Source organism: Limulus polyphemus, unplaced genomic scaffold (genome assembly GCF_000517525.1).
Source record: "Limulus polyphemus unplaced genomic scaffold, Limulus_polyphemus-2.1.2 Scaffold4134, whole genome shotgun sequence".
Taxonomy (NCBI): Eukaryota; Metazoa; Arthropoda; class Merostomata; order Xiphosura; family Limulidae; genus Limulus; species Limulus polyphemus.
The window spans coordinates 80,432-92,320 of NW_013669744.1; the positions used below are offsets into that span (position 1 = coordinate 80,432).

General features: G+C 34.2%; 1 protein-coding gene across 1 annotated transcript in view; it reads right to left on the bottom strand.

The window, feature by feature from the left end:
* LOC106470645 (cell division control protein 42 homolog) overlaps positions 1-11,600 on the bottom strand; it is a 15,374-nt gene extending 3,774 nt beyond the window's left edge. The window contains exons 1-2 of the mRNA XM_013931211.2: positions 11,199-11,600; positions 9,065-9,123 (exon numbers count right to left, since the gene is read on the bottom strand). Coding sequence (XP_013786665.2) covers positions 9,065-9,123; positions 11,199-11,388 — 249 coding nt within the window. The 5' untranslated portion in view covers positions 11,389-11,600. The remainder of the gene's footprint in view (positions 1-9,064; positions 9,124-11,198) is intronic.
* Positions 11,601-11,889: the final 289 nt, after the last annotated feature.

An 11,889-nucleotide genomic window follows, 5' to 3' on the forward strand; every position in this document is an offset into this window, starting at 1 on the left:
CCGACATTTTCGGCGGGATTTAAATCTGGAGAGTTCCCAATCCACATTCCACCACTTTTTCACGGATCACTCTTTCAAATTCAACAATTCTGAATCGTTTGAGGCATTAAACGGGTTTTTCAAATTTGGCACTGCGATGTGTCGATTGGAAGACTTGAATTCTCGGAGCATATCTGCGCCTAGTTTCTGAGCCATCCCGAAGGCAGCACATGCGAGTGAGCACCATGATTCAAATGTTTTTGCAAAAAATGAAATTCGAAGAGTGAAACACCCAAGAGTACGTTGAAATGACGTTTTCTCACGAGTGATGATATTCGCAGTCCTACCAAGTTTGTCATTACTTCGGGGAAAAAAGTGTGATTAATTTTGCAACCCCTTACATGATCGGTGGGCGGTGAAAGGTAATGATTGTGACAATGGGATTGGATGCCTTAGTCAGCATAAAAAATTAAGTTGTGCAATTGAGTCCCAGTCATGCTCTCAAATGACCATACAAAAACTGAAGGCAAAATAAATTAAGTTCACATCAGTTCAAGGAACTCGCTAGTTAACGTAAGAAAATGCTGCATATTGTATTAAGAAATATGCTATAACTTAAATACTTTATATTACAGTAAAGGAATGTCTTGAAGAAAAAAAAAGATGATAATCTTCATTAGTTTACTTAATGAAAAAAAAGTGGTGATGAAATAAATAAATATAACTTTTGAAGATAAATCATGTAAACATTTTTAGGTTTTCTTTTTTAACTTTCCTATGTAGCGTTTCGAGCAAGCGCTCTTTGTCAAGCCAGAAACAAACCGGTCGGTTACTTTAATGACAAATGCAGGACTCTCTGAACTGAACACTACACACGAGAAAAGAATGTTACGCGCTTGAGAAACTTAAGATTTAAACAATACATAAGAACAATAAAGCAAAAGTAAAGAAAATAGCGACGAGTCATTGATTAAAAAATTTAAAAAGTATAACATGAAACAATAATATAATAATAAAAATGAATAACTTTAACAATTAAAAAATAATAAAATTAAGAGAGAACAAAATATATTTTAAGATTTATAATAATCTAAGTGTTCGCAGTGGCGTAACTATAAAAGATGGGCCCCTCGCCTAAAAAGTAATTAGGCCCCCTACATTTATTTCCCTATAATTATAGCCTCCGATTCTGGCTGATTAATATCGTTAACTTAACTGAAAATTCAAAATTAAACCAATCTTAAAATTGCATCTAGTGTTCATCGTTGCTGTATCGGTGTTTGGTCGTTGTGCGCAACCTGGGAGGGCAAGGTTCACTCGGACTTTTTCCTCCCTCCTTTATTGTTGTTTTTTATGAACTTCCAAGTACTATATGGTTATTCACGAAATCGAGGAACACTAGTATAAAACACTGCATTGGAATATTGATTTTACTCTCCTTTTCAGGAACTTGTCCATTAATAGACCATCTATAGCATTTAGTGCTACTTTACCACTTCTCTTCATTTGGTCGTATACACTCGCAAACAGTTCCATATAATTATTTCTCTTCATTTGGTTGTATATACTTGCAAACAGTTCCATATAATTATTTCTCTTCATTTGGTTGTATATACTGCAAACAGTTCCATATAATTATTTCTCTTCATTTGGTTGTATATACTTGCAAACAGTTCCATATAATTATTTCTCTTCATTTGGTTGTATATACTTGCAAACAGTTCCATATAATTATTTCTCTTCATTTGGTCGTATATACTTGCAAACAGTTCCATATAATTATTTCTCTTCATTTGGTCGTATATACTTGCAAACAGTTCCATATAATTATTTCTCTTCATTTGGTCGTATATACTTGCAAACAGTTCCATATAATTATTTCTCTTCATTTGGTTGTATATACTTGCAAACAGTTCCATATAATTATTTCTCTTCATTTGGTCGTATATACTTGCAAACAGTTCCATATAACTATTTCTCTTCATTTGGTTGTATATACTCGCAAACAGTTCCATATAATCATTTCTCTTCATTTGGTCGTATACACTCGCAAACAGTTCCATATAATCATTTCTCTTCATTTGGTCGTATACACTCGCAAACAGTTCCATATAATCATTTCTCTTCATTTGGTTGTATATACTCGCAAACAGTTCCATACAATCATTTCTCTTCATTTGGTCATATACACTATCAAACAGTTCCATATAATTATTTCTCTTCATTTGGTCATATACACTATCAAACAGTTCCATATAATTATTTCTCTTCATTTGGTCATATACACTATCAAACAGTTCCATATAATTATTTCTCTTCATTTGGTCATATACACTATCAAACAGTTCCATATAATTATTTCTCTTCATTTGGTTGTATACACTATCAAACAGTTTCATAGCAAAACGACTTTTTCTACACAAGAAATAATTATCAGTCGCGTATTTCACATATAAAAAACCCTTTTAAATTCACAAATAATACCCAATTCTAAGCGATATGTTTATGTTTAGCGTAGGTTTTCTTTATTCTTGTAGTAAAAATTTTAGTGGGGAGATGTATTAAGGCCTATCATCATCGTGTATGACATAGCGATTTATTTCTGTTAATGAGTCAGTTTTATATAATTTTTTATCAAAGTAACGGAAGGAACAATCTACAAGTCTGTCTTTAATTAATTTGATGTTTGCATAATTAGGCATCAAATTTGTATTTGTTGTTCTTGGTACTCTGAAGAATGTGATGGTTATTCTGCTCTGTATTTTCTTTATGTGTGTGGGTGCTGTATTAGTCCAAGCACGACAGGCATATTCCATAACTAGTCTAATGCATTGTCTGTAAATTTTTATTATGTTTTCTGGTGTGGCTCCTGTGTTTTTACCTGTTAATCTCATAATGTTGTTTGCTTGTTACCATACTTTATTACTGATTCAAGTGATATGTTTATTTCACTTTAATTTTGAATCATAAGTTATACCAAAAACTTTTACCGACGAAGAGCTCCGTTTAAGTATAGTTCAGGAGAATTTCTTAATGTTTTAGCCGATTTTGAAAACAAAAAAAAAAGCCATCTGGTGTTTATTTTCAAATTACACATGTATCAAATTTCGAACCGTTTTAGTTTACGCATTGGTGACAGCGAAGTACGTAGCGGTACGCATGGTAGAACTTAATTATTATACTTCCACCATGATAGTACGCACCACTAACCTAGTCTTTTGGTATATGGACTCAGTCTGCTCTGTCTTTTCTCTAAATGTTTTTACTATACTGGAATAGTCCAATCGCCCTTTAGTTCAAATAAATCAAATTGTACGTCTCTTCCCCCTTTTTTTGTAGTTCTTAAATTTGTCAGGCCCTTAGGGCCCCCATTTTGCCCCCCTCAACCGCAGAGGCTGCTGGGGCGTACGGCAAATAATTAATTAATACTCGAAACTATCAGTATTTGGTGAAACTCCATAATTACAGAATTGAGGAAAAGAACAATAATTGTACGTTTCCCAAACGTTTCATTCTTTACAATGGTAAAAAATTCAGGAAAAATACTTTCTTTTTAAATTTTGATTATTCGATTGGTTTTTAAAAAAGGAGGATGTCACAGAGCAATTACTTTAAAATACTCAAGGTAATGACCAGCTGCTCTGAGTCGACGAGCTAGAGTCCTATCTTGATCGTTATTGAAATACTACATAAGTGTTTTCGTGTATGTTCAGCGAGTATATGGCTGGTTTCTCTTCAATAAGCCCGCCCCCCCCCCCGCATGGCACGGCGGTATGTCTGCGGACTTACAACGCTAGAATCCGGGTTTCGATATCCGTGGTGAGCAGAGCACAGATAGACCATTGTGTAGCTTTGTGCTTAATTACAAACAAGTAAACTCTTCAATAAATTTGGTTGCAGTTGCCACAGTAGTAAGTTTTCCAATGTTCATAATTCTTATTGTCTGTTTGTTTGAAGTTAAGCACAAAGCTACACATTGGGCTATCCGTGTTCTGCCCACCACGGGTATCGAAACCCGGATTCTAGCGTTGTAAGTCATTCTTATTGTCATGTCTACAAAATCTCTAAACGCCGTGTATCAAAGGTCACTACGAAGAGGAATACAATAGTGTAAACCTTTTTTATGTTTTCTGTGCTTATTAATGAAATGTTTCACAGATATTTTTTTTTACAATTCAATAGAAAAATTCCACAAAGTACAACATTGACTAGCGAACCCGTGGGCCTATGGCTCACATTTATAGGGCCGCAATAATGCAAATTTAATTTCTTTAAACCAAGCTACGAACAGTAACTAGTAGGCCTACGTATTTACATTCTCTGATATAAATCAAGGGGTAGGATAAAAAAAAATAGCATTTGTGCAAACCTCGAGACCGAGACGATTCGTTTGGTAACGTTTAGAAGTCGGTGCGACCAGTGGTTTAAAAGTTACGTGACACACACACACACTGAATCTTATTATATTACTACTTTGGCTACCTGAATGTAAGTTTTGAAAACTAATAATGAAACGAAACTGGAAAACGATTGGAAAATATTTTGAAATTTACAGTTTAAACATCAAAAATGGTGAAGCATTAGAAACCAATAGACCTAAAATGTGATATAAAATCAATTTAACTCCATATGTTTTCATCCACATTCCTTTTAATTCTTCCGTTGCGTAATCAAAATAAGAGGTTTGTAAAAATAGCATTTCAGATCTATCTTATGTCTCCCACAATTCACTGCCCAAGAGACCTTTCGTATAATTCCAGGACTCGTCAGTTGGGCTGGACGATGAGAGAGAAAAAATATTCTCTGAAACGCTATTTACATATACACTATAATACTTTAAAAGTTTCGGTTTTAACGCTGAATGCTTTCGAAGCATTAGAAATCAACAGGCTTAAAAATTGTGATAATTGTCGGTGTTTTTTCCTCATTCTCCTCGCCCACCAGTGCCACAGAGGTATGTCGGCTGACTTATACAGCTAAAAACCGGGTTTTTATACCCGTGGAGGACACAGCACAGATAGACCTTTGTGTAGCTTTGTTCTTAATAATAAACAGTAATTCATTTTATTCGTAAGTTGTCCATCGCGTGTAAGAGTAATATTTCAGATCTAGAGGAATAGGGGGAAAAAAACATCCGAACATAACGTGACTTTTTTATCACAAAAATATTTATTGCAAAACGTGACGTCAAAACATGAAAAAAATGCGGCAACAAAATGGTAGCAATACGGCTGTCTTCAAAGATACTAAACACATAAAAAAGTCTAGGAATGTGCATGCACAGCAGTGGTAGATTCTCTGATTAATGGGCACTGCTGACTAGATGCATTTTGTGAAGAAGTTATTTGTGGGATTAAAACACGTTGAAGTATAGAATTTGCTTGTAAAATATATTTCTAACAAGTAAGAATGATGCACGTCTGACCAAATAAGAATCACTTTGTTCCTAACCCTAACATTGCCAGGACTAAAATTCTTGTGCAGTTTTCTTGATTATAGAAATAAACTGTCAAGGATTTTGTAGTCAATACAGTCCAAATAACAATGTATAAAATAAATAAAAGATTCTAGCAAGCTTGAAGAAATTATATCTAAGTTTGCGATATTTTAATAAAACAACTTGCGTTTTCAGATTATAAAAAGGGTAACAAACTATGATTTCACACACATACACACAAACAAAGACAATTATGGTGACCAGCACTTTCGGAAATATTCGTCTTTCTTTCTTCAAGTATAAAATAAAGATATCTTTCGACATCACACGAATCCCTTGTGAGCTACTGGTCCATTGCACTTTTGAAATAAAAGTAGTGTAAACTGTCATAAATGTTTTTCTACGCATTATTTAATTATTTCTTTCACCGATTGTTGTGAATAGTTGTGGAAAAAGTGTTACAGATATCAATTCCAGTGATCGTTTTATTACACACGATGTAGGAGAAACGATACATTCACAATTTTACACGTTATGTTTTTAAACACAACGAGTATCGAAACCCGGTTTCTAGCAGTATAAGTCCGCAGACTTACTGCTTTGCCATTGGGGGGGGGGGGCTCATAATTTAAATATGTACTGATTTTAGAATACATTTTAACGTCTTTCGTAATGTATCAAAACCTGCTTGTCTTGTTCAGTTTTAGGCCATACAGTTACAGTTATTATCTATAATTTCAAATCAATATTTCTAAGCCTAATAAACATAATTACTCCATATATCTTCGCACAAACGATTATAAGTTGACTAACCTTACTGGACAGCAAAGATGTTATACCGTTAAGCTTAAATGTGTTATTAGACGGAATTTAATTGCGATAACAATGTATGTCTTCCTTCATACGGTGCAACAAAACACTGTATATTCACCAAAATGGCACCAGACTCAATTCTTAACAATATTTGACATAAAATCAAAATAATATTTCATATTTGAACGTTTTAGTATTTATAAACGGTTAGATAACTTACTGCAGTCTCGGTTTTGTGATAAGAAATGATTACCTCAGTAGATTTCTTTTGTCTCGTATATCTGACTTGAACAATATTCAAAGATTGATGTAACGATATACTGTTGTATCTTAGCTACAAGAGAATATGTATATTATAATTTCCTGAATAGCTATACATTTCCTTAAGAAAGTCACGTTGTTAGTTTAAATTACTTTAAATATGACAAATGTTGTTTATTTTCTTTGTGTGTCTCAGAATTTTAGGCAAAGATGCAGAACGGCTATATAGTTTACCCTAATTTTGAACTGATAGACTAGCCCTATTACGAACAACGAGTACCTTTCTGGTTTTCAGTTCATCCCTACTTGTCAAATATTAAAATATAAGAAAAAAAAATAAATACAAGAGAAAAAATCGTGCTTTGCTTACGAAATATTTTTATTTGTTTGTGGTATTTTGTATTTGAATGTATAAAGCCTATAAAATGTAACGGCAGTGCTGTGTAATTAAAACAGTTAAGTGACACGCCCAGACTACTCACGTATGAGATTATATATATAGAGTTCTGAACAAACTGGATGGCCGTGAGGGCCGTCTCAATGATTGTGGCTTTAAATCTAAGTGGGTTAAACCTATTTCACAACACGTGATACCCATAAATACCTCCTGGTACATAAGACACTTTGCGCCGAAAGGTCTGATCAAAAATGATAGACCAATAGATTTATCAATAAGAGACATCGGATCTAACGACACTTTCAAAACCTGGGTATCAGGAGCAAGTAATAAAAGGTAACAGAGTGACGTCACCAGTACTCTAAGTGTCTATAAATAAAACCTTGACACATAAACAATGCTGTCCAATGACAGATCGATTCCCTAAATACCCTTCCCTTTGCAATGGTTAGCACTATATAGGCCTACCTGTTCGTTAAGCCTATCGTGACATCATCCATATTCCCCTTATCCTAATTTCATTATTTGCATAGTTTAATGAAGTTTAAAAGGCTTACCAGCACACGGTACCCTTTTAATTAAATAGATAATTCTATTTAAACAATTACTTTACTCAAAAATAATTGATGAATGATATTTTACAACTATATAATACTTATTAAGTGAAATTCGCAAAAAAAAAAGACGAAAAAAAAAATCCCAGCTTTCATTTCTGCGCAGCTCCGAGGAGTCTCACCTGGAAATAACACATTTATCGATTTATTTTATGTTTTTTACCCATCCCAAAGTATAGGCTTGCATTTACTAAGAAACTATCATCTCTTGAAATGATTCGTATCTTGTCACGTGGTTTCCTTTCTCAGTCAGTGGTATTATTACTATAATCCTTCGTTTTCACCTTTTAGGACGTCACAAGTGTGGTCTGAAGAATTACTAATGAAGCTCAGCTTTGAAAACAGCTAGAATCAATGGCTAAATGCGAATGGGTAACAGATCGTAATCTATCTATGTCAATAGAGCAAGAAAAGTGTTTTTAGTAATAGTTTGTGGTTTATCGATTTACTGAATATGTGGAGCTCCTGTAGAGATGAACAAGAGATTATAATGCGAAGTTTACAACACTTAGAAATTTTAAACAGATTACAGGTCTGGAAATTTTTTATTTTTTTTAGTTTCTTTTGATGTTCTTTTCAATTCTAAAAAAAATTCATGTTAAAGTATATCTGTTTGAAAACTATGGAAATTTTATTTCATGACAATATATCATGTAAGTTTTGTTAGGTTTAAAGGTTACTGTAGTGTAAGAGACGGCAAACTACTTGGATGAAATCAAATATTTTTTTATCGAATATTATTGTTACATTTGTCGTATTAAAACAACACAAAAGTAATAAAATTATTTATTGAAAAAAATCACGATAGCTCGCGTGACAAAGGTAACGGTGACACCATTTTAAAAGGTGAGGACCTAGGCTACTCATACTTTTTGATCGTCAATTTTTGACGTGTTTTTATAATTTATAACTGGTAGTGTGATTCATTCAAAAGTAAAATATCTAAAGTAACATGTTAATAAGTATCAAACAATCATGTGTTTCGAATGTTTTTGTTTTCAGAACAGTGTCTACAAAAAATTCTAAAATTTCACAACCTAAAAATGATATCAAACTAATTTATACGAATTTTTAAAAATAGGAACTAGATACCGTTTCGAAAAACTTATGCTGAGTTTTGTTAAGTGTTTTCACTACGAGTAGGAGAAAAAAAAACACTGAATATATATGTGACACTCCTCCAGCCTTGAAAAGGACTAGAGCAGAAGGCAACAGCACCAACCTTCAACTATTCAGCTGCCTTGTCTGACTGAAGAGTGCGATTTTTTTTATTGGTCGTTTAGGAGACAAAAGTTAAGATATCTAACGAGTTAGTTGGCCGTGAGTGATACTTTATATTACACGCGTTTGTTAATAAATATCGAGAAATTTCTCATTTGCTGTTAACTTTGTAAAAGCGAAAAGAAAACAACACAAGGAAATAGCTCAAGTTGTTCATATTACTTTCAAAGTTTGTACAAAAACCTTTGTATTTTTCTTCCTTATCACGATAAGGTCACTATATATGTTTATTATTAGACAGAAAATTAGAATCTATTCAAGATAAACGGAGGATTGACTTACTTGTCCAGCAGTATCACAGAGTTGGAGACGAACTGGTAGATTGTCTACAGTGACTACAGCTGAAACAAGAAAACTTTATTATAATACTTGTCAAGAACAATTGTAACGAAATTCTACACTACTACTCCACTTTTTTAAGCCCCCCACATTTATAGCATGCTCCATTTATTAGCATATGCAAAACAGTACGATCATGTAATGAGTCAGGTGATTATTTGAGCATTGTAAATTATGAGATGCATTGATATTATGGAAAGCCCATATTAAAATAAGTAAGAGCAAAAATTTATCTGACTTTCAAAGGGTCATGATAGAGGCTGCCTGTATAGTAAAATATTTCTATTAAATACTGTTTTTGATATCTGTTATCAGAGTATTAGCAGTGGCAATCAAAAACGTTAAATATGTCACTATGAAAATATATGGTTCCTAACCACTGGTAACGGACCACGGAAAAAGACAATTGGTTGTTTAAAATGTAACAGATATCAGGTTGTGTCTTAATGCACCCATTCTTTCAAGGGACGTGAAGATCCAACTATCTCCAACCATATCATGCGAGAACATTACAAAAACTGTTTTTCTTAGATGCTAAGAGCACAGCTAAAATAGAATTTGGACAATGAATGACTGGTAATGAGTTACATATCACCCTTTATGGATGAACATGAGACATCTTGATCTTGCTTCTGTGAACGTTTTAAAAGCTTAGTAAAGTGCCCTGGTATTGTACGATCTCACAATAATTATATAATATCGTGTGTGTGATTGTTATAGCAAAGCCAAATCGGTCTATCTGCTGTGTTCACTGAGGGGGAATCGAGCCCCTGATCTTAGCATTGTAAATCGTTAAACTTACCGCTGTACCACTTTAGGACCAATATGTGTCTTATTTGTTTTAGAGTAAAGCCACATCGGGCTATCGGCTGTGTCCACCGCAGGGATCGAACTCAGATTTTAGCGTTGTAAGTTCGTAAACTTATCGCCATCCCATCGGGGGACATATAATATTGCTATAAGGAACACTAATATTGCTTGCATCTACTCATCACTCTTAGTACTAAAACACTTTCAAAGGACGAAACAAATGGAGATCTAACAGTAATAAAAGTAACGTTTTCTTTCATTAGAGATAACCAGTTCGTCAGAGAAGAACAAGATAATGAATTAAAAACATTAAAAATTAACGTGACCAAATATGTAGTAAGTGAGAACAACGGAGAGAAAAGATCAAAACAAAACAAAACATGGCCGCATTGAATGTCATGCTGAGCTACTAGCCCTTAATAAAATTTCGTAATTTACTCCAATAAGTTGTGAAACAAATACTGGGGGAGAAAACCATACATGGTTATGTTGAAGGAGGAGGCTTCAATTCTCCATGTTAATTTTTTATTTCTTGGTCTGGAGCAGTGAAAACTGTTAGTGCGCCCTCAGATTTCCCTCCTTTTTGAGTCAACTAACAAGGCTCATTACAGCGTTCATAATTATATTCGCTGCGAAAAAGCCCTTAGGCCATTAACCATATCATTGCCATCTCTTCATTTACACACATTTCGGCAAGAAGTCGCATTATGTTTAACGGGGGTTGGGGGTTATACTTCCTCTGCCATTTTTGATTTGAATTTACGTCGTTATAAACTGAGAAATTAAAAATATATCTCTTATAAAATTTAAATATATTTTTCCTCCCATATTTTGTATTGCCTATCTAATCTATCTACACATGATACAGGTAAAAAAAAAATTAGCATGGAGAGTTAGGGCTCTCTCCTTTATTAGAACCACGTAAATAAGCCAATAAGGGATAATGGTGAAATTAGAGGGATTTCGTTTCAGTTAGAATAATGTTATAATAGGTAACGAAACGTGTTTCACACAGAGTGCTTCGCTTTTTACTTTTACCAAATAAAGAACGGCTTCACCTCAGAAACACTGCTGTAAAATCGAGCACTGCCCTAGAAAAATCAGTGCTACCATATCATCTTATCTTTCAAGTGAAATTAGAGTAACATTACTTAAATTAACGTTTTAATTAGTCCGATTGTTTTTTTGGGGGGAAAGAGAGGTTATTTCTCAATTTTTTTTTTATAAACAAACAGTTCAAACATGACAAAATTAGTTGAATACTAACCAGAATAGTTATCGAAAGCCGTAGGTACGTATTCTGAAGTATAGCTATTTAAAGTGTAGCTCACAACAAGACTTGTCTTCCCTACCGCTCCATCTCCGATCAAAACACATTTTACCTGGCTCATGCAGTCTCCTGCACTATCGTGATCTGACAGCAAACTGGTACCTTGGTCACGCGCTAAGGGAGGCATGGTGAACACAGACCAACATTAACTATTAAGCGTCAACAAACTGCTCTGACCACAGTGGTGTTAAATAAAAGTTCGTAGAGTTCTTTCACCATCTTATCCTATGCACGGTCTAAAGTACTTTACAACGAATATTGATAATGTTCTGATTGTATCGTTCTTCACACAGTCTAGGGGCAGCGTTTCTATTATCGCTTTGTTCTCCTTCTGTTTGCCCGCACACACACCAGCCGATTAACAGGACGTAACCGTTCCAGACACAAAGTGACGTCACGATGAGCAGCCATTGGATGTAATATGCTAACGATAACCGAAAAAAGCTGGAGCAGTGGCAGGTGGGCCAACACCTGAGGCATACTAGACAACGCATTCACGACTTAATTGCTAAAACAACGGGCTTCGTCGTGCTGTGAGGTTGTTCCAAGTGCAGACAGTGCTGAATTGATTTCCATGCTTTTTATATTTGTGAGCAGTTTTATGAGAAACAAAATCTATTTTGAAATA